This window comes from Sinocyclocheilus grahami, unplaced genomic scaffold, assembly GCF_001515645.1.
Source record: "Sinocyclocheilus grahami isolate Dianchi unplaced genomic scaffold, SAMN03320097.WGS_v1.1 scaffold146.1, whole genome shotgun sequence".
Classification (NCBI taxonomy): domain Eukaryota; kingdom Metazoa; phylum Chordata; class Actinopteri; order Cypriniformes; family Cyprinidae; genus Sinocyclocheilus; species Sinocyclocheilus grahami.
Genome location: NW_015505325.1, coordinates 1,993,253 through 2,017,462, shown reverse-complemented (window position 1 = coordinate 2,017,462; position 24,210 = coordinate 1,993,253). Strand labels below are relative to the sequence as shown.

Sequence of the window (24,210 nt, the reverse complement as noted above, 5' to 3'; positions counted from 1 at the left end):
TCTCTCCGCAGCCCTCTGGTGCCCATCACTGCTCATTTATTCTCCTGTTGAATATTCATGAATCAGTCCCCATGGCCCAGAATGATTGACTGTTGAGATGATTGTGCACTTTCCGTTAGCGATTAGCATTAAAGTCGATCTGGCTCTAAAGTTACAGGCCAGTGTATTTGTAATGCTTCCCAGCTCACTGAATGTGATTTTTCACACTTAAAAGACGCAGCCCTTGGATTTGCCAGGTCATTGCAATCAGCTGATTATCGGACATCCTCGGGCTATCATATCCATCACTGGGCTAGCAAAAAAGACCTTCATTATGAAAAATCGCATTGCGGTTCTCTTTTGCAAGTCTTGGTTTGTGTTTCAGACCCTTTTAATTGAATCCCTTATTAGCGGGTGACAGTTGTTCTAGCAGGTGTTCTCAAGGCCAACATGAATGCATCAAAACAGTTAAAATGTCAGGATGTGCGCATGAGGAGATGTAACAACTTTTTGACCCAAAATAAAACCATACTGGTGTCGATCTTCCTTCTTCGCAGATGGTTTTGATGAAACACCTTTCTCCAAAAATAAAAGACGACAGCTTACATAACACTGAGCAGGTTGCTCACTCCAGTTAGTTATGTAGACTCTTTCTCTATGCCTGTGCCCATGTAAGATGCCTCTTGTTTGGGTATAATACCAACCGCTGTGGAAAAGAGGCAGTCAAGCTGTAAGGGATTGATAAAGATGGAGTTTCCTTTGTGCATTTTCTGTCTCAGCAGGAGATTTGGGAGTATGTGTGTATCTCTTTGTTACTAACACAGCATAAGCGCCTTATTTTGAGTGATTGTGTCCATGATTTGGCTACTGTATCTTACATTCTTTGTTTTTTATTATATTTTTTCTACATTTAATTGTTTACACATTAATAAGCAACTAACCACTGAATTTTATGCATTAAAGTGATCTCACTATGGATAAGAGTGTTCTCTTAAATGTACAGTAAAGTTGCTGTAACAGTCTAGAGTAGCTTAATGCTTTGTTTGATCTAAACTGTATTTTTTTTTGGGTAGGTCAGGTATAGTTCTTTAGATGGATAGTTCAGCATAAAAATAAAAAAATGCATTTATATACAGTATATATATAAATAAAATAAAAAATCAAAAACAATAAAATCAAATCTTTATTTACATAATTTACCCTTCATGTTGTTCCAAAAACCTGTATGACTTGCTTTCTTCTGTGGAACATGAAAGAGGATATTTTGAGAAATGTCTCAATGTTTTACAGTGGAAGTCAGTAGTACCCCAAAATTGTTTGGTTACACTTTACTTGAAGGGGTGTGCATAAGACTGACATGACACCTTCATAATCATGACACATGTCATGAATATGAAGGTTTTTTATGCAAGTTTATGACAACTGTCATTAAGTGTCATTCACTCAGTTATGTAATTTTTAATGCAAAGATGACATTGTTTGAGATGTCTTTGTTATGGGCTATGGTTAGGGGTAAGGGTAGGGTTAAGTTAGGTCAAATAATGTCATATTTGCATAAAAAATGACGTAACTGAGCGAATGACATTATGAGAGTTGTCACAAACATGCATAAAACCTCCTTCATATTCATGACATGAGTAAATGACATAATTTTATGAAGTTGAATATGGTGTTAAACATGAATGATATGCGGCACTGGATAGCCCTCCGTGGACGGCCCGACACTCCTCCGCCGCCCGGTGGACGCGACGGAGGAGTATATCAGTGACTTGAGAAAGTAAGTTTTTCCCCCGTTGTAGTATTAGTGACTATTGAGAGTCAAAACACATAATAATTATTTTCACTTAGATCTTGAACAGTTTTTAATCGCAGTCAGTTTCAATTCAAGTCATTTTTCAATCAAAGTCATTGATTTGTTTATCCTATTTTGCACAAGATCATTTTTTCCTGTTCTGTGCATCATAATTCTGTTAAACTTTATTTATGCACCTGTTGGGATTTCACACTCTTGTCCTCATCACTGCTATTGCTATGGTGTGTTTTATCCTTCTCTTCTTTTCTGAATGTGACCTTGTGTTAATGCTCCCATTGGGTTTGTTTTGCACAGCTGTAGTCTGAACAACAGGTTTTTTCACTCTGCCTTGACTGCCTCTTTAACACTTCACGGGAGGTAAAGCTTTTTTTAAAGCAGTTTGGTGATTTAAGTTAAATGTTTTTCTTTGCATCTCCTCTCTCCGATGGGATTTCTGTCCAAAGGCAGTTTTGACAAAAGGGTTGGAAACCAGTGCAATACTTACAGAATAATGCACCATATATGACAAACCATAAAAGGCTTTATATACAGCAGCAGGTCAACAGAATGATTTATAGCAGATGTAAAGTCAGACTGTGAGGTCGTATTAGCAGTACTTAAAGCATTATGTTATGAATCCTAATGACTCTGTGCTCTTCTGTCACAGAGCTTTGCTTGAGAATGTTCAGTCATTCTTAGCCTTTGCAATTATCAATGTTTATGGCACTAAAATATAAATTCATCCTAATTTTTACAGATTTAAGAGTGTTATTTGTGGTTGTAGGCTACGTGATTCGGAAATTGTCTTTTAATATGAAAGTTTATGCGTCTCCACACTACAGCTGAGAACATCAGACAGACATGCCTCAGGCTGTAACCATATGTTACACTGACTGACTGTTTGCAAATCAGTCTGTGGTGATATATTGTCTCTTTATCATTAACAAGAGCACTGTGGGATGGCCTTTACAGTATGTTTAAATCACCTTATCGTTCCTTTATCACTCATAAGCCATCTCCTTCATTTCTGCACGGCCAGGGTGTTGTAACATCCTTCTGGTGATTCATTTATTTATGCATTTCTCATCTGCCTCATCTTGTTTAATTATTCATGGTAAACACAATTAGCTGAGGGAACCGACCGCAGAGCATCCTTCAAGAATACAGTGAAAGATGACAGTCTCCTCTCCTCTCCTCTCCTCTCCTCTCCTCTCCTCTCCAATAGTAGCCTATCGTATTGTATCGTATATTAGCGTTTTCCTTTCCTTTCCTTTCCTTTCCTTTCTTCTTTTACTTAAACAATTTAATTTCCTTCTTTCCTTCCTTCTATCCTTGTTTCCTTTTCCATCTTCCTTTTCCTGTCCACTTGCTGAAGATCTTAAAACGTTCACCCACCATCTCTAATTCCAAACTCTGATTTACGTTTCTTACATAAAACCAACAAGGCAGACATCCTTACAGAGACAGTAGAAGATGAAGAGGAGCTTTTATCATTAGTGAATCGAAGGCTTTTTGCATTTCTAGAGGATGTTACACAAGGAATGTGTTGAAATGTCAATGTTTATGGTTATACAGTCATTTAGATATAGCACAGAAAGCTGGAGCCAAACTGTTATTTGTACATTACTGTAACATAGAAATCACAGTTGTTTACAGTATTGCATGTGTTCTGGTGGATGAATAGACTGCCATTAAAGTGACATGAATATGCCTGAATATTTATTACTTCATTTTAGGGCTGCATGATAAATCGCATGCGATATTTAATGCGCATCTTATCTTGCATGATATATCGCATGCGATTTATCGTGCAGCCCTATTTCATTTGCATTCAAACACTCACACACACACACACAAATTTGTCACATATACGTACACGTTACTAATTCTAGGCAGGTGTTCCTGTTGTTCATTAGTAGAATAGATACTTCACTTCTCAAAATATCACCTCTTGCTATCCTAGTTTTTTCTAAGGCTGCAGAGTCACAGGAACAGGGCAGTTAATGGACTGAACAGATATGTAGATTTGTCTGTGGCCGCACGGTGCCAACTTTTTCATCCCCATGTAGTTGTTCTCTCTCTTTTTGTGTAGTCTGGGAGAACTGAAGTCATCGACAACACTCTGAACCCAGACTTTGTGAGAAAGTACATCCTGGACTATTTCTTCGAGGAGAAGCAGAATCTGCGCTTTGACATGTGAGTTATTCCCTTTGATGCTGACACACAGGAATCTGCCTCGCTCTCCGATGAGCTGTCCCACTCCGGTCTTTCTGCTCTCGCTCCATTTGTCTCCCTCTCTCCCAGTGCGTCCTCCTTGGTAATTATTGATGCTGCATCTCTCTTGACTGTCATGTTTAAGGGGCTGGATCAGTGAAAGGGTGATAAATATTTCAGATGAGTTTTATCCCCAATCTTCACGCAGCAGTTCAAACCCAAATGTGTGATGCGGGATCCCAGATGATTTACAACATGCTCTTCCCTTCCCGCACCCGACTCCATCTCACTCTTATTCACCTTCTTAAATGGGCTCTGCTGAGTTGAAAACGGCGTGCTGCACTGCAGGCTGGACTTAATTGGAGAGTTCAGAGTGCTGTCAGTGAGAAACCTTCCACGTTTATGCCAATTCCTGCTTAAACCAATGCAAATATTCACAGCGCCAATCAGCTGTGCCTCAGAACAGCACTTCCACTCAAATTTTAACAGCATCAAGAATTTAAATGCAGACTAAGGATGATCTGATATTGATGATCTGTAATTTTTTTTACTAGTAGCGAAGTTAAATTGAAAAAATTACAGTATCTTCTATTGTTTGGACAGAATTATCATGGCAGCCAGATGTTTTGATTGTTAAAGTCACAATGAACTTTTCTTCTGTTATTGTGACGTACATCCGAGAGTAACATATTATCATTATGACATTTTCATTAAATATTACGGGGTAATTTTTACAAAAAAGAAAAGAAACATTCACAGATGAATTGTTCTCAATATCTATGACATGCATTTAGAAGATGTGATAGATGTGAATAGGGGAAATTTTTATTTCATGCTGACTTTAAGAAATGTTCTCTACAAGAAATCAAAATATTAGCTTTATGGATGACTTAGTTCATAGGAATCCCAGATCAAATAATGTGAGGATGGTTGAACATTCCTTTTCATAACACATAAAATGAAGCTGTTATTGTCACCCAAGAGAAAATGGGATATGCCATCATCTAACAATCCCGACTGAAGCTGTTCTTTGGATTTCAGATATGACATTGACTCCAAAAGTCCTGATCTAGCCAAACACGTGAGTATATGGAAACACTTTGTATATGCTTTTTGTATGTATGTGCATGTGTGTTTGCTTGGGTGTATATGAAAGTTCTTTGTGTTCATTGGCGATTACACTCATATTTTGATATGCATGATCTTCATTCTTCGGTTGGTTTTATGCAATCTAAAATGATTGAAACTGATGTCATATTTTGTATCGTTATCAAAGCTGTGCAAAACTGAAGAAGAGGTGAGATTAAAATCTCTCTTTGACTTATAATAGTACAAGAAAACAGGTTCTGAATGTATTCTACAGTGCGCTTAAAATGGGAAATACAGACCATTTGTTACCTGTTAAGGGGTCATATGATGCTGTTAAAAATAACATTATTTTGTGTATTTGGTGTAATGAAATGTGTTTATGCGGTTTAAAGTTAAAAAACACATTATTTTCCACATACTGTACATTATTGTTTCTCCTCTATGCCCCTCCTTTCTGAAACGTGTCGATTTTTACAAAGCTCATCGGTCTGAAAAAGCGAGGTGTGCTGTGATTGGCCAGCTATCCAGTGCGTTGTGATTGGCTGAATACCTCAAGCGTGAGACGGAAATGTTACGCCCCTCACCATACTGTGATGGCGTGTCCCAGCCGGAGCGATGACACAAAAACATTAAAACCCATTACAAACAAGGCATTTGTTGCATCCAGTGGGGACATAATTACTGATTATAATGACTTATACTGTCTTTTTACGCGTTGCGTTGCATTGCATCGTGCCGCGTAAACCTAAAACCCTGTCTGCATTTGTGATCAGAGAAATGACAAACAACAAGTGCTACTCCACACTGCCCAAAACTCGCGTTTGAATCATCAGTGGAAAAATTATAAAAGAATACGTACTTACGTGAATCAGAACTGCCGGCATTTTAGTCTAACCTTACTCTCCAAGGATCAGTAAACAGTCCTCCATAAAATGTGCCGGCGATCCACAGCACTAAGTTGATGTATTCCCTCAGCAACCAGCACAGATCAGCTCTTAACTTTTATAAAGAATATCTCTTTGGATTTGAGACTTTAGTCTTTGCAAATTTACAGATCTTCTTTATGCACCAAGAGCTTGTAACAAAAAGAAAGGAAAAAATTAAATTGCATCATATGACCCCTTTAAACTGATAAAAGGCAAGCTAAAAATATATAGTGACAAGATATTGAGAAATATTTTCACTAAACACCTGCACCACTTTTTCAGTGTAAAAAAATGGTCATTCTCTTTAGCAAAGTCATATTTATTTCTATGCAAATTCTATGCAAAACTATTTTCTTGGCATGATTATAATTATATACATAATTTCTTCATCTTCTTTGTTTGGTCTTCCAAAAGAGGACGATATCCGCTTTGTCATGCCTTCTAGTACATAAAAGCTATATAAGTATTATAAAATAATTGCATAATTACTTGATTTGCATAAATATGTACAATAAAACAGGTACAAAAACAATGCAGACAGTGTGAAAATAAACAACTCTCAGTAGGGGCAAATTATTAAATTGTGATTTTGTATAGAACCACCCAAATGTTTTGTTATTTTTCAATGAAATTCAGACTTATGATTTGTTTTTCTCGCTTTCTGTTGTAATCAGTGATCATCGTGGGTGTTTTTCCCTTTCTCTTTTCTCCAAGATTCTTTCTCATTCTCTAACTCTCGTTTTTTCTCTTCTATCCTCTTTGGCCTGACTTCTTCAATTCGTTTGTGTTTTTTTTTTGTCTTTTCGGTTACATGATATGCTCTGTTGTTATTGTTATATTTGCGGCCTTACCTCCCTACTGGAAGCCCTCCGAATTCAACGTACGTCTCTGCCTTGCACTCCTAGACTTTTCTCTTTACCTGTACAACTCATTTATACCCAGAACCACCCTGACTCATTCTGCTCTCTCTTCTTTACTGCCTGTGTGCCTATCCCACTCCTCTGGGCCTTCTTTTTGTCTTGGCTACCCTTCTGTAGGACTTCCTGGGTCAGACCTTCTGCACTCTGGGTGAGATAGTGGGTTCACCAGGCAGTCATCTGGAAAAGCCTTTGGGGTAAGAAGCTAATGAACTGTTCTATGAGCTGGGCTTACATTCTCAGTCAGATTGGGATGTATTCAAAGTTAGAGAAGCTGTATGGGCTCAGCAGCTGTATCTGAATCCATCTCAGATAAATTACTGGCCATAGGAAACAAAGAAATCACTTTCTGTGCAGCTGTTCTTAAGTAGATCACCTTCATTCCTATTGAATGCCTATCTATCTTCCCTGTAAAAATGGTTAATTAAATTTTATGCAGCATATTGGTATATATTGATGCTTAAAGCATTATGTTATGAATCCTAATGACTCTGTGCTCTTCTGTCACAGAGCTTTGCTTGAGAATGTTCAGTCATTCTTAGCCTTTGCAATTATCAATGTTTATGGCACTAAAATATAAATTCATCCTAATTTTTACAGATTTAAGAGTGTTATTTGTGGTTGTAGGCTACGTGATTCGGAAATTGTCTTTTAATATGAAAGTTTATGCGTCTCCACACTACAGCTGAGAACATCAGACAGACATGCCTCAGGCTGTAACCATATGTTACACTGACTGACTGTTTGCAAATCAGTCTGTGGTGATATATTGTCTCTTTATCATTAACAAGAGCACTGTGGGATGGCCTTTACAGTATGTTTAAATCACCTTATCGTTCCTTTATCACTCATAAGCCATCTCCTTCATTTCTGCACGGCCAGGGTGTTGTAACATCCTTCTGGTGATTCATTTATTTATGCATTTCTCATCTGCCTCATCTTGTTTAATTATTCATGGTAAACACAATTAGCTGAGGGAACCGACCGCAGAGCATCCTTCAAGAATACAGTGAAAGATGACAGTCTCCTCTCCTCTCCTCTCCTCTCCTCTCCTCTCCGCTCCAATAGTAGCCTATCGTATTGTATCGTATATTAGCGTTTTCCTTTCCTTTCCTTTCCTTTCCTTTCTTCTTTTACTTAAACAATTTAATTTCCTTCTTTCCTTCCTTCTATCCTTGTTTCCTTTTCCATCTTCCTTTTCCTGTCCACTTGCTGAAGATCTTAAAACGTTCACCCACCATCTCTAATTCCAAACTCTGATTTACGTTTCTTACATAAAACCAACAAGGCAGACATCCTTACAGAGACAGTAGAAGATGAAGAGGAGCTTTTATCATTAGTGAATCGAAGGCTTTTTGCATTTCTAGAGGATGTTACACAAGGAATGTGTTGAAATGTCAATGTTTATGGTTATACAGTCATTTAGATATAGCACAGAAAGCTGGAGCCAAACTGTTATTTGTACATTACTGTAACATAGAAATCACAGTTGTTTACAGTATTGCATGTGTTCTGGTGGATGAATAGACTGCCATTAAAGTGACATGAATATGCCTGAATATTTATTACTTCATTTTAGGGCTGCATGATAAATCGCATGCGATATTTAATGCGCATCTTATCTTGCATGATATATCGCATGCGATTTATCGTGCAGCCCTATTTCATTTGCATTCAAACACTCACACACACACACACAAATTTGTCACATATACGTACACGTTACTAATTCTAGGCAGGTGTTCCTGTTGTTCATTAGTAGAATAGATACTTCACTTCTCAAAATATCACCTCTTGCTATCCTAGTTTTTTCTAAGGCTGCAGAGTCACAGGAACAGGGCAGTTAATGGACTGAACAGATATGTAGATTTGTCTGTGGCCGCACGGTGCCAACTTTTTCATCCCCATGTAGTTGTTCTCTCTCTTTTTGTGTAGTCTGGGAGAACTGAAGTCATCGACAACACTCTGAACCCAGACTTTGTGAGAAAGTACATCCTGGACTATTTCTTCGAGGAGAAGCAGAATCTGCGCTTTGACATGTGAGTTATTCCCTTTGATGCTGACACACAGGAATCTGCCTCGCTCTCCGATGAGCTGTCCCACTCCGGTCTTTCTGCTCTCGCTCCATTTGTCTCCCTCTCTCCCAGTGCGTCCTCCTTGGTAATTATTGATGCTGCATCTCTCTTGACTGTCATGTTTAAGGGGCTGGATCAGTGAAAGGGTGATAAATATTTCAGATGAGTTTTATCCCCAATCTTCACGCAGCAGTTCAAACCCAAATGTGTGATGCGGGATCCCAGATGATTTACAACATGCTCTTCCCTTCCCGCACCCGACTCCATCTCACTCTTATTCACCTTCTTAAATGGGCTCTGCTGAGTTGAAAACGGCGTGCTGCACTGCAGGCTGGACTTAATTGGAGAGTTCAGAGTGCTGTCAGTGAGAAACCTTCCACGTTTATGCCAATTCCTGCTTAAACCAATGCAAATATTCACAGCGCCAATCAGCTGTGCCTCAGAACAGCACTTCCACTCAAATTTTAACAGCATCAAGAATTTAAATGCAGACTAAGGATGATCTGATATTGATGATCTGTAATTTTTTTTACTAGTAGCGAAGTTAAATTGAAAAAATTACAGTATCTTCTATTGTTTGGACAGAATTATCATGGCAGCCAGATGTTTTGATTGTTAAAGTCACAATGAACTTTTCTTCTGTTATTGTGACGTACATCCGAGAGTAACATATTATCATTATGACATTTTCATTAAATATTACGGGGTAATTTTTACAAAAAAGAAAAGAAACATTCACAGATGAATTGTTCTCAATATCTATGACATGCATTTAGAAGATGTGATAGATGTGAATAGGGGAAATTTTTATTTCATGCTGACTTTAAGAAATGTTCTCTACAAGAAATCAAAATATTAGCTTTATGGATGACTTAGTTCATAGGAATCCCAGATCAAATAATGTGAGGATGGTTGAACATTCCTTTTCATAACACATAAAATGAAGCTGTTATTGTCACCCAAGAGAAAATGGGATATGCCATCATCTAACAATCCCGACTGAAGCTGTTCTTTGGATTTCAGATATGACATTGACTCCAAAAGTCCTGATCTAGCCAAACACGTGAGTATATGGAAACACTTTGTATATGCTTTTTGTATGTATGTGCATGTGTGTTTGCTTGGGTGTATATGAAAGTTCTTTGTGTTCATTGGCGATTACACTCATATTTTGATATGCATGATCTTCATTCTTCGGTTGGTTTTATGCAATCTAAAATGATTGAAACTGATGTCATATTTTGTATCGTTATCAAAGCTGTGCAAAACTGAAGAAGAGGTGAGATTAAAATCTCTCTTTGACTTATAATAGTACAAGAAAACAGGTTCTGAATGTATTCTACAGTGCGCTTAAAATGGGAAATACAGACCATTTGTTACCTGTTAAGGGGTCATATGATGCTGTTAAAAATAACATTATTTTGTGTATTTGGTGTAATGAAATGTGTTTATGCGGTTTAAAGTTAAAAAACACATTATTTTCCACATACTGTACATTATGGTTTCTCCTCTATGCCCCTCCTTTCTGAAACGTGTCGATTTTTACAAAGCTCATCGGTCTGAAAAAGCGAGGTGTGCTGTGATTGGCCAGCTATCCAGTGCGTTGTGATTGGCTGAATACCTCAAGCGTGAGACGGAAATGTTACGCCCCTCACCATACTGTGATGGCGTGTCCCAGCCGGAGCGATGACACAAAAACATTAAAACCCATTACAAACAAGGCATTTGTTGCATCCAGTGGGGACATAATTACTGATTATAATGACTTATACTGTCTTTTTACGCGTTGCGTTGCATTGCATCGTGCCGCGTAAACCTAAAACCCTGTCTGCATTTGTGATCAGAGAAATGACAAACAACAAGTGCTACTCCACACTGCCCAAAACTCGCGTTTGAATCATCAGTGGAAAAATTATAAAAGAATACGTACTTACGTGAATCAGAACTGCCGGCATTTTAGTCTAACCTTACTCTCCAAGGATCAGTAAACAGTCCTCCATAAAATGTGCCGGCGATCCACAGCACTAAGTTGATGTATTCCCTCAGCAACCAGCACAGAACAGCTCTTAACTTTTATAAAGAATATCTCTTTGGATTTGAGACTTTAGTCTTTGCAAATTTACAGATCTTCTTTATGCACCAAGAGCTTGTAACAAAAAGAAAGGAAAAAATTAAATTGCATCATATGACCCCTTTAAACTGATAAAAGGCAAGCTAAAAATATATAGTGACAAGATATTGAGAAATATTTTCACTAAACACCTGCACCACTTTTTCAGTGTAAAAAAATGGTCATTCTCTTTAGCAAAGTCATATTTATTTCTATGCAAATTCTATGCAAAACTATTTTCTTGGCATGATTATAATTATATACATAATTTCTTCATCTTCTTTGTTTGGTCTTCCAAAAGAGGACGATATCCGCTTTGTCATGCCTTCTAGTACATAAAAGCTATATAAGTATTATAAAATAATTGCATAATTACTTGATTTGCATAAATATGTACAATAAAACAGGTACAAAAACAATGCAGACAGTGTGAAAATAAACAACTCTCAGTAGGGGCAAATTATTAAATTGTGATTTTGTATAGAACCACCCAAATGTTTTGTTATTTTTCAATGAAATTCAGACTTATGATTTGTTTTTCTCGCTTTCTGTTGTAATCAGTGATCATCGTGGGTGTTTTTCCCTTTCTCTTTTCTCCAAGATTCTTTCTCATTCTCTAACTCTCGTTTTTTCTCTTCTATCCTCTTTGGCCTGACTTCTTCAATTCGTTTGTGTTTTTTTTTTGTCTTTTCGGTTACATGATATGCTCTGTTGTTATTGTTATATTTGCGGCCTTACCTCCCTACTGGAAGCCCTCCGAATTCAACGTACGTCTCTGCCTTGCACTCCTAGACTTTTCTCTTTACCTGTACAACTCATTTATACCCAGAACCACCCTGACTCATTCTGCTCTCTCTTCTTTACTGCCTGTGTGCCTATCCCACTCCTCTGGGCCTTCTTTTTGTCTTGGCTACCCTTCTGTAGGACTTCCTGGGTCAGACCTTCTGCACTCTGGGTGAGATAGTGGGTTCACCAGGCAGTCATCTGGAAAAGCCTTTGGGGTAAGAAGCTAATGAACTGTTCTATGAGCTGGGCTTACATTCTCAGTCAGATTGGGATGTATTCAAAGTTAGAGAAGCTGTATGGGCTCAGCAGCTGTATCTGAATCCATCTCAGATAAATTACTGGCCATAGGAAACAAAGAAATCACTTTCTGTGCAGCTGTTCTTAAGTAGATCACCTTCATTCCTATTGAATGCCTATCTATCTTCCCTGTAAAAATGGTTAATTAAATTTTATGCAGCATATTGGTATATATTGATGTCCCCCCCCCCCCCAAAAAAAAGCTACAGTATGTGTGCAACCAGTGCCAAGGTTTGTTTGACTGAGTCATCTTTTGCCAATTAAGTCATAAACATATGATTTTTCTTAATTAACGTTATAGTATGATGCACACAGACCTTGAATTACCTTGGCCAAAAAGCTATCATGCACTTCAGTTGATCAGTTTAACCCATCTTTCTGTTCAGATCTTTCTGAAATGAGTGGTGTTCTGTTGTCGTTTAGAGTGTTATAGCTATGGAATGATGATGGATACTCCCATCTATCCCTCACCATCTGTGTCTTATATGTCAGTGTAGCAGATTAGGCTTGTCGGTGCAGATTGCAAGCGTTAATGGAACACAACCAGAGACTTCCATTCTGCATTTATTGCTAAAGTATCCATCATGCAACCCTAGAGGTGGGGCTTTCTTTACCTACTGGCCATGGTTTTTCTGAAAATAATCTCTTTAACTTTTAAAACACATTTATTTATTTAATTGATCCCCAACAGTGTCATACAGTGAAAACACTTGCATCATTTCTATCTCATCTTAAATTACGTGTTGCATTTTATAACATTTTGTGTTGGACATTTGAAATATTTGTGGGATAAAGTGGCTGATTCTTTTTTTTCTTGCTAAGGCTAATTTCATGGTTAGCTTTCAGGTTTCCCTAAATATACCCAATTAAATTCTACAATTATAATTGTACAATCACAGATTGATTCAAAAGTGATTTTTACTGTGTTTTTTCCATTATTTTCTCATATTTCACCTCAAACAAGCTCTTAAGATATTTAAGTAAACTACAATTTTATCTTTTTTTGTCAAATTTGTTGGCTGTGGTGGAAAAGATGCCTGAGATACTGAGAGACAGTCGGAATTTGTGAAGAAAAAAAGAAATATATATATATATATATATACAGTATTCTGTAAAAGCAGAATTCAGGCTGCTTTTACACAGCAGCAGAAAACACTTGTCAGTCCTGTTTTAGAGAGCTAAATATGGTTGTGTTCGCACAGAATTCAGTTAGTTGTCAGAGTAACAACTGGTTTCTACAATGAAGTGGACTGTCTAAAATTTTTAGGACTTGCAAACAAAGTCTGACAGCAGGTGCGTTGGATAGAATGAACAGTACTGCAGTCACTGCTTTCTACAGTGTCACTGACATACAATACTGTCTAAAAGTTTCTCAAAAAATATTTATTTTCTTCTGATAAGTGTCACTAAGTCTACACTAAGTGTCAGTTGAGAGTTTTTAGTTTACCAAATGTTCCTTTTGCAAATTCCTTGTGTAAAAAGCAGTGAAAGGCAAAGTTTATCACTCCAAATATTGATTTGATTAGTTCATAGCAACTTAATAGAAATATAAAATAAATAATGGCATTATTTCATAAGTGGCTACACTTTTGCACAGTATTGTACATATGACATGGGGCACACATATATTGCTGTGGATCTGATAATGTTTTGGGCTGTCAACCTTTGAAAAATGGGCTGTCAACCTTTGAAAAAAGGTAGGGCTGTCAACCTTTGAAAAATGCTTATGAGAAATTGATTTTTTGTATTTATTATTATCTGGTTTTGGGAAGTCAGAGTGGATAAAAAAACCCTGGAGTTTGCCAAAACAGTTTATAATAAAAAATAAATGTGCAATTCAAAATCTATAGTTATCCTTCGCTGTGGTTATAGGCATTATTCAAGGCTATCTCAAGGCAATTTCAAAATTAGAATGAGTTTTTCCCAAATAATGTTGAAATTAATATCCCAGAAATACCCAGATGGTCTACTATTTTCGGTGGAAATTCGAAGTGCAGATAGCTCTAGTGGCAAATATTGCCCACAATCCACTGTACTTTGGAAAATTGGACGATTCGGTTGAGAACTACAAACACAAACATAAAAACCACAAACAGGGCAGATGTGGGAGACCAGTGGTTAAGAGAGAGTTTTAGGTGAACCAGATTTAGTGATGAATAATATCTAACTTGATAAAAAATTGCATCTGCAAAAATATTGTGAACTTTTATAAAGATAGCTGAGCCATTAACTTTCAAATGGATTACTATGCAAAAACACAAGGAAAGTTCTTCACATGGAGGACCCCCAACTGGCAGATCAACATGCTGGTTTTTTCTGTTCAATCTGGTAAGAATAGTTGACTTGAGTAAATTAAATGAACTGAAATCTGGAGTGTGTATAAGAGGATATTAACTGTGATAAGTTGTTTGACTGGCCATGTAACTATGCAACAGAGTGGTCCATTAATGACACAAATCTGATGTGGTAGCATGTCCCGAAAATTGTGTACTCTTCTGCTATACACTCTAAAATGTTCATTTTCTTCACCAAAAGAGTATGCACTTTTTTGGCATAGTATAAGTAGTTGAACTGAAATGCAGCAGTTGACTTTGGTTTAATTGATTTCAATAGAAAACATAAGGAAGGAGAGAGCAACTGAAGCAAAGTAACTTTGTACTTTGTCTGCAATTAAGGAATCAAAAAATACCAAAATTGTGTTAAATGCCTGAGTGCGGGATGACCTGCTTTTGAACAGCCTGTCATCTTTATTACACACAAACTCTCTAATAGTATCCTCTTTCCACACCTCAATAATTCCCCATAGCCATGGAGCTGTCTTTGTGTATTTATTGCAGGAGACAGACTATAGCTTTCCCTCCATCCATCCTGTGCATCTGATATAGATGCAGTCATCTCTTGAAATGTATCCGTTGTGTTGAAAAAAGTAAATCAGAGACTACACACTTGACAGAGAATTGTATGTTTGGCAATAAACAGGGTGTAAGGAGAATTCAGTTGTGGGCTAAACTGCTTTAAAAACACTGCAAAACTAGTCTTATTGATTTGAATTTCAGCAATGTTAATTCATCATCTCCCCTTCACTGGCTGTGTGCCAAAAGAACACAAAACATTGCCCAGCTTTAGATTCAATTAGAGTTGTCTAGTGTTCATATAGGGGATATAGAAGGGAAGTAACATAAGCCTTATTGAATACAGTGCATTTGGCCCGTCTGTGCCGTAAAAGCTGTGCCTTTAGTGATGCTGGTTTAATCAGACTGACCCCACTGTAAGGCGATTTATCTTATTAGTTATTTACAACTATATTTACAGTGGTGTGAAAAAGTGTTGGCCCCCTTCCTGATTTCTTGTTTTTTTGCATGTTTGACACACTTTAATGTTTCAGATCATCAAACAAATTTAAATATTACACAAAGATATTGCAAGTAAATACAAAATGCAGTTTTTAAATGATGATTTCATTTATTAAGGGAAAAAAGCTGTCCAAACCTACGTGACCCTACGTGAAAAATTAATTGCCCCCTCCTGTTAAATCATGAAAGAACTGCAATTAACCACAATATTTTAGAAAGCTGAGTTAAATTTCCCTAGCCACACCCAGGCCTGATTACTGCCAGACCTGTTGAATCAAGAAGTCACTTAAATAGAACCTGTCTGACAAAGAGAAGCATGGTTAAAGAGCAACACATCATACCGTGATCTAAAGAAATTCAAGAACAGATGAGAAACAAAATAGTTGACATGTATCAGTCTGGAAAGGATTATAAAGCCATTTCGAAGGCTTTGGGACTCCAGCGAACCACGGTCAGAGCCATTATCCACAAATTGAGAAAACTTGGAACAATGGTGAACCTTCACAGGAGTTGCCGGCCAACCAAAATTACCCCAAGAGCACAACAACAACTCATCCCAGAGGTCACAAAAGAACCACTTAAATCCGATTGAGATGCTTAAACAGTCCGTTCATGCTCGAAAACCCTCCAATGTGGCTGAATTAAAACGATTCTGCAAAGAAGAGTGGGCCAAAATTCCTCCACAGCGATGTGAAAGACTCGTTGCCAGTTATCGCAAACACTTGAGTGCAGTTGTTGCTGCAAAGCGTGGCACAACCAGTTATTAGATTTAGGGGGCAATTACTTTTTCACGTAGTTAAAATAAATTTTACTATTTATTTTTTCCCTTAATAAAATAAATAATCATTTAAAAACTGCATTTTGTATTTACTTGCATTATCTTTGTGTAATATTAAAATTTGTTTGATGATCTGAATCTTTTAAGTGTCAAATATGCCAAAAATTTAAAAACCAGGAAGGGGGCCTACACTTTTTCACACCACTGTATATATATATATACAGTATATATAAAATTGTTATTTATTTGTATTTAATAAGAAAAAAGTTTCTTATTTCTGCTTATTATGCATTTTCATTGTATGGTAAAGGGCAGCTTAGACATTTGTTTTTTGGTGCCCCACTCAGTTTGAATGGTCATGATGCTTCTGGCCTGTGGCATTAGGTTATTATGTCATGCTGATGGACTGGGCCTGTGCTTTATATCAGCGTTAAACAGGACTTGTATGCTTTGACTCTGGAAATGCATTATGCTGAGCTGCTTTGACAAATAGAGAGGAAGGGGGTGGAGAAAAGAAAGAGAGAGAGAGAGAGAGAGAGAGAGAGAGGAAATATGGGCCAGTGAGTCTTATCTAGGCCTCAGTTTCGATACTCTGGTGGGACATCACAGCCATGTGTTTCTGACTGCGGGCTGTTTTAGCTTTTTACTGAAGAAAAAAAGTCTTTCAGATTTAAATGGTAACCAGACAGAAAGCACAAGTAGCTCTGAGCTGTAGAGTGCAAGAGGAGACACGGTGGAGGAATTAGATTGCAAGCTTTTGCACTCATTGATAGACCCAGTCCCCCAAAAAAACACCACATGAAAAACAAACTGCAAAAATGTGTTGTGATGTTGCTCTGATACACTGGAAGTATTTCTACCTGATCTGACTATTACAGTCTAATTTAATTCAGTTATACTTTCATATATAACTAAACTGTTCTTTCTCCAATGTAAGCAGCAATTATAGAAATGTAAATTATATATATTTTTATTATTATTATTTGTTACTTTATTTTTTTAAAGCAGTTTTGTTTTATATATATATATGCGCACACAGACATATATATATATATGTGTGTGTGTGTACGTGTGTACTGTGTATATTTATTATGTATATATAAATACACACATGCATGTATGTATTTAAGAAAAATGTTTTGTTTGTATATAAAATATTAATATTTATATATAATATAAATTATATATGAATATATATATATACACATGTAAATCTAAAAAAAATATACATGTATGTTTTTGTATTTATATATACATAATAAATATACACAGTACACACACATATATAACGTAAACAAAAACTTTTATTTTGGATGCAATTAATCACAATTAATCATTAGACTGCACTAATATGTATACAGTTGTGCTTATATGTTGAAAGGAATAAATTACATTTTAAAATATATTCCAATATAAAACAGTTGCTTTAAATCAATAATATTTTACAGTATTACTGACTTTTTATTATTAAATATTAATAAATAATACATATTAAATATTAATAAATAATAAACTATAGCTTTGTTCAAGTAAATATATTTTTTTATTTAAATATGTTGTTTACTTTATTTATTGCTTTTAAAATCACAAATCATAATGCAGTCATAATGCATGTCAGAGCCACAGTATTTGAAGTTGCAACAGCAGGTAGCAGGAGTAGTAGAAATTTTCACTCACATTTATGCATTTAGTAGATGCTTTTATCCAAGGCAACAGACATTTTTTTCAAGGTACACATTTTCTCAGTTCTTACTTTCACTGCAGTCGGACCCATGACCTTTGCGTTGCTATTTGAGCTAACGGGAGGAATCATATATGGGAGAATATTTAAATACATGTCCCATCTAAGTAGTCATATTGAATGTGAAATCTAGTGTTAATCCATCACCTTAGATAAATTAAATTGGAGTTTACACATTCAGCACAGGAATTCGTGATGGTCTAAGCCAGTGTTTCTCAACCGGGGTGCCGTCTGTCGAGAGCAGGGGTGCCGTGTAAAAAAATCATTTTTTTATATTTTTAAATTGCTAAAATGTTCAAAAAAAGCATCTATTATATAATATCCATTTCTGATGTCGCCAATAATTAGAGATGCACCGAAATTTCGGCTGCCGAAAATTAGTTCACTGCTCAGGTTTCACTTTCACGTGGTGTGACGCTCTGCGTATTATCCCGCTTTATGCGTGTGTGCTCCGCTCAGTCGCTCCACTCGTATACCGTTCATGCGAATCGGAACAGCAAAGTCCACTCAAAAATTGAGCAGACAGGAAACATCAATGTAGTACAGTATTGTTTCTGACTGCAATAGCCCTACTGTGTTGTAACATATGGGCAACTCTGGTCACTCCATATTATGCAAATACACAAACATTCACACTGAAGGATGGGGCTTTTTCAGTGCATTTTTTATAGGTCCCCATCACAAAATGAAATTTTAAGCCATTCTGTCACATTCAGAGAGCTCAGGACAGGAAATGCATTTTCCATTCCATCTAGTGCAGCACTCTAGGCTAGGGTTGTTTATGAAAGGCAATTGTTGTAATATTGTACACATTGAGTGCTCGGCTGAGGTTTTAAACTGCAGATAGGCCATGTAAAATACCTCCAGCGCTGTAAGCAAATTTTACTTCATGGACATTCCTCCTGTTGTCATTTTGACGGTAGTTGATTTGTTCCCTTAGTGGTCAACACAAGGGCACAACAAATGTCTCAGGAGGGCACAAAAGCACACTGCCATCTCAATGAACTTTAGAAGGACTGACTTTCCTCCTCTGACTACTCTGACATGCTTCACGGTGCCATATTGTTAAACAGACTCCACTATAGACGGCATTATTATTATGGCAGCATAGCCATAAGGACAGAAGCAAATAGAATTATGGATGTGAATGCTATCAATCACTATGCACGGTCAGGTAGCAATGGTAGAAAGAAGAAAATGCATCATCTACGACTCGCAAATGACTCACTGAAGAATATCTCATTCAAGGATAGCCAGACACCCAGAGTAAGCACAATTTCAGGTCTGTGACAAACATCCTCTTCTCTCCTGCTAGATGAATGGGTTACGTTTAGCAGAGGTGGACCCTGTGCTCCATCTTTATGTTGAATTGATTGCCACATACAAGATTTGTTTTATGAATAACATTTAATTGTGGACATGCATGCATTCTCACACAATAAACAATTATAGTTTATTTGAAGCTTGTTCAACTGCGATGTGCCTTAAGTAGCTCTGGATGCTAAAAAATGAGTCTTCATTATGGTAAAGAAATGGTTAGTTAGCCTGGAGGTTTCATATTAATTATGGATTATACAGCCATGTGCTAAACATATGCGGAGCTTCGATTTTCTGGTTTGGTTGAAGCCATTTTGCAGGTGTTTCTCTGACTGCTAAATATTCTCTTTTGCTGTGTTTAGGCCATTGAAACACTAAAATCTACACGTGATGGAGAATGGTGCACCAATCTTAATTCAAATCCGGGTGTATTTAAGGATTATGGATGCCTATCTAAGTATGAAAAGCAATTGGATTTAAGTTCTGGAGCTTTATGTAATGCAGCTTGACTACAACTCGCTCGGCGCAGTGAATCAGCGATCCATCATATTTCACCCTCCGCTCTGTTTGTCTTAGTTTCACATGAAATGAGTCTGGATAAATGTATTCACTTAATCTCTTTGTTAGACAGATGAATGTAAATGTTCCTAACAGCCCAGTGGTCTGTGACTGCACAGCTTATCGCTCTCAAACAGGGCTGTTTATTTCAGGTACTCTAGTTACATACGCACTCACATACTCAGAGACACATGAATAATTTAATCTGCCTTTCTCTGTTTTCTGTCATTCTACATTCTTTCTCATGTTCAATACATATTATCTGATATATTTCAACCCTTTCGTGGAACCCAAGTTTGAAAACCCCTGACATAGAGGACATTAGTTGACCACTCATCATAAGGCCCGGGACAGTGTTCATGGTACCATAGTACGATGGGCCTGATTGTTCCTCTCCTTCTCTGAATCTGGTCCATTTCTTTTTTCCCCTCTCTCACCTGTCAACCCGTTGTCTGCTTAAATACCAATATAATTCTTCATCCTAATGTTGAAACGTGCAAATATCTCCACAAACCTCACCGCCTACTGTGTCGAATAACAATGCTGGCTGGCGTTAAATACTGTTATGCATCTTCCTCAGTCATGTGGGATGACATTTAAGCATTTTCGATTGCCCAGGGGGCTTTTGGCAGGTTTAAGACGTCATGGGACGCCACGTTTAATTACAATGCAGTTTATTTTATTCTTTGGTACAGTATGCAATGTTCCTTGACTCATTAAAGGACGAATATGAAGAGAAATCTCCCTTTACGGTAAACCCTGGACTCTTTGTCAACACTTTGATGAATAGCTTCTGATATAGCATGTAGAATTACCGCAAGCCGCAAGTAGCGAACAATTTGTTAGGCTGACAAGTAGCTCCATAAATCACCTCCTCTTCTCACATGAATTGATCAAATCAGGCCTGCCCGTGTGTAATGGGATGCTGAGTAGCTACCATGATGAAGAAAATAAGACATAATACCAACTAACTCCTCTCCCTCGGCCGACATTCTTTCATCTGTGATCAGTATGTAAAAATATTCCACCTGTTCCTTAAGGACAGGACTTGGTGCGCATACTTTGTTAAAGGACTGTTTGATCATAGCGAACAGGTTGGGCTCTGTGATGTTGACTTATAAGTCATTTGGCTTTTGAATGGCGGATTTGGGACAGTATCACTGATCCTCTGAATCTCCATTGGCTCCAGAAAGTTGATATCAAGCTCTCGGCTATGTGTAAAAAATGCCTTGATCTCATTCCTCATGCTGGTGTGCATTCTAGATAAATGTTATTGCTTATGTCAACATTATCGAGCTTTCCCTTGGCAAGTGCATTGCTGTAAATGCCAACAAAATCTGCCAATAGTCAAATCAGTTTGTGTCTAATGTATGCTTAATTATTGCGTACTAAAGTATCTAGCCAAAATATGAATAAAAATGAAAAAGATTCGTTTTTTTTCTTATTTGTTCTGTCTTGTGTACTGTTTAAATGTCAAAAAGTTAACTTTTCATTTGTCTAGTATTTGACAGCTAAGAAAATCAAGAGTCAGTGGAGTTTCTTTTACAGTAATTTGCTATTTAAATTTATATAACTGTCAAAAGTTTGGGGTCAGTATTTTACTTTAAAAAGTACTTTTATTCATAAAGAATGCATTAAATTGATTAAAAGTGACAGGAAAGACTTTAAAAATGAGAAAAGATTTCAAATAAAAGTACTGAGAACCAGTTTTCCTTGAGGTAGGTGTCTGGGAGTTTTGGAGATGGCACAGACTGAGCAGCTCTTGACAAACTGGGAGACCTCCCGGGCCATGTTGGGTCACCAGTAGTGATTTTGGAAGAGTGAGAGGGTTTGCTGGCTGCCTGGATGTCCAGAGCCCGGAGATGAATGAACTGAGTCTAAAAGGGTAAGTCGCAGGGTTTATGTCAAATAAGTCCTTCCTTCTGGACTTCCCGGCGGAGCAGGTTCAGAGCGAGTGGCTTCCGTGATTTGGTCATCCAGAGACCACTGGATGGGACTCATAATCAAGGCTGGAGGGAGAATAGGTTCGGGAGGATAGTTATTGTCATCTGAGAGATGGATTCGGGAGAGTGCGACTGCTTTCTGGTTCTTGTAGTGATGGTAAGTGACTGTAAAGTTGAAACAGGGTGAAGAATAGAGCCCAGCGGGCTTGTCAGGGATGGAGTCATTTGGCACTATGAAGATATTCCAAGTTACTGTTATCTGTAATCACTTTAAAAGGGTGATTGGCTCCCTCAAGCCAGTGTCACCACTCCTCTAGTGTTAGCTTGATGGCTCGAAGCTCTATGTTGCCAATGTCATAATTCTCCTCCGCCGGGGACAATTTTTTGGAATAGAAGGCACATGGGTGGAGGATAGAAGGCTCTCCGTGACGTTGAGATAAAACAACCCCTACCCCTACTGTTGAAGCATCCACCTCCACAATGAACAGGAGATGGGGATCCGGGTGTGCGAGGGTAGGAGTGGTACAAAATGCCTCTTTGAGCTGGTGGAAAGTGTCGATGGCGGCAGGCGTCCAAGACAGAGACTTGGGCTTACTCCTAAATAGTGAGGTGATTGGTGCACAGACATGGCTGAAATTGGAGATGAACCGGTGATAGAAGTTGGCAAAGACTAGGAATCGTTGAAGTTCTTTGATGGTGCTTGGTTGCGGCCACTTGTACCTTCATCTGGTCCATGTGAATGCCATGATGGTTGATCACGTATCCCAGGAACTGGACAAAATTATGGTGAAACGTGCACTTCTCCAGTTTGAGATAGAGGTGGTGTTCTCTCAGCTTCTGAAGGACCTGCTTCACATGGTGGCGATGTTCGGCCAGGCTCCGGGAGAAAATGAGGATGTCATCGATGTACACTATGACGAAGCATTAGAGCTACTCGGAACACCTCATTCATGAATCCTTGGAAGGCCGAGGGTGGGGCCATAAGGTTACCACAACCTGATGGTGGTGGCCAGATGGGGTCATGAATGCCATATTCCATTCATCACCCTCCCGGATCTGAATGAGGTTGTAAGTGCTGTTCCGGGATGGGTAAATTCTGCCCTTTGGCAGTGTGGCCCCAGGCAGCAGGTCAATGGCACAGTCCCATGGCTGGTGAGGTGGTAACTCCATGGCTGCCTGTTTATTGAAAACATCCTGGAATGCCTGGTAGTCAGGAGGTATTTCTTGAGTTGTTGAAGTTGCTGGACTCTCAATTGAAGTGGAACAGAGGGCCACCTTACTAGGCATGGATGAAGGAAGTGCAGGTTTCGGAACGGACGATACACAGTTCTGAAAACAGTATTCACTCCATTGTAGGATCTTACCAGTATTCCACTTCACATTGGAAGAGTGTTGGGTTAACCAAGGGCATCCCAGGATGATGTCGCAGTTGAACCTTCCAGCGCCAGAAATGAGATGCAGTTCATGATGCAGACGCATGATGGTGGGAGAGCAGTACAGGATCTTGCCTTTGCCCATCAGTTTTCCCAAGATGCTGTAAATATCTAGAGGTTATTGACAGGTTTTCCTTTTGAGGTTGAGTTGTTGGAGGAGATGTTTGAGCCAAGTGGATTTTGAATGCAGCTTCCAAAAGCCAAAAAATAGCCAATTAATATTTTCTATATTTAATACAATCACACCAGTGTAATTAGAACGTTCAGCGCGTCATATTATCAGCTGCTAAATTCAAATCAGCATTCGCTGCTGGCGCTGAGCCAGAGACAGACGCGTTTGTACAGCACTGCACATTATAACCAGTCACACACTATGCTGTTGAGCTTATGAATGCAAAGACCAATCAGAGGTGTTCAGATGAGTCATCTTCACTTGCTCGCTGACTGAATAGCTCTTTCTGGCAAATTCTCTCGTCAGAAACAACAAAGTGCAAATGTGTGTACGAATCTATAAGATATTAATTTCATAGTGTAAACAGCTTCAGTGATTTTAATGGGAGTTTTTGAGAGTGCTTGAACTAGACTGTCAGTGAAAATGTTCTTTGCTCTCTTTCTGTACAATGAAAGTGTTATGATTAGTAGCCTAACTTGCAATGTTTTTATTCACATTAACTTTCAATGTTAAATACACATTAAATATAAATTCAGTCATATTAAAAATAAGCTATGGCATGACACCCATATATGTTAGTAAACAGACAGGTATGCATAGCATAGTTAATATATTATACTATTAGGTTACTTTGGCCATCGCCCAATATAGATCAACATAATCAATAAAGGTGAGAATCAAGATATTTCATGATAATTAAGTTAATGCGTTTGGGAATGTTTCGAATAAA

General features: G+C 37.8%; 1 protein-coding gene and 1 long non-coding RNA gene across 2 annotated transcripts in view; both read left to right on the top strand.

Annotated features, from left to right (window-relative positions):
- The window catches only part of LOC107591830 (copine-5-like), an 81,253-nt gene that overhangs the window by 15,056 nt on the left and 41,987 nt on the right, over positions 1 to 24,210 (top strand). The window contains exons 4-7 of the mRNA XM_016281099.1: positions 3,864 to 3,967; positions 5,027 to 5,066; positions 6,866 to 6,880; positions 7,038 to 7,114. Coding sequence (XP_016136585.1) covers positions 3,864 to 3,967; positions 5,027 to 5,066; positions 6,866 to 6,880; positions 7,038 to 7,114 — 236 coding nt within the window. The remainder of the gene's footprint in view (positions 1 to 3,863; positions 3,968 to 5,026; positions 5,067 to 6,865; positions 6,881 to 7,037; positions 7,115 to 24,210) is intronic.
- On the top strand, positions 8,943 to 10,321 carry LOC107591831 (uncharacterized). Its single transcript, XR_001609914.1, has 3 exons — positions 8,943 to 8,956; positions 10,016 to 10,055; positions 10,251 to 10,321. It is a non-coding gene; the product is annotated as an uncharacterized lncRNA (long non-coding RNA).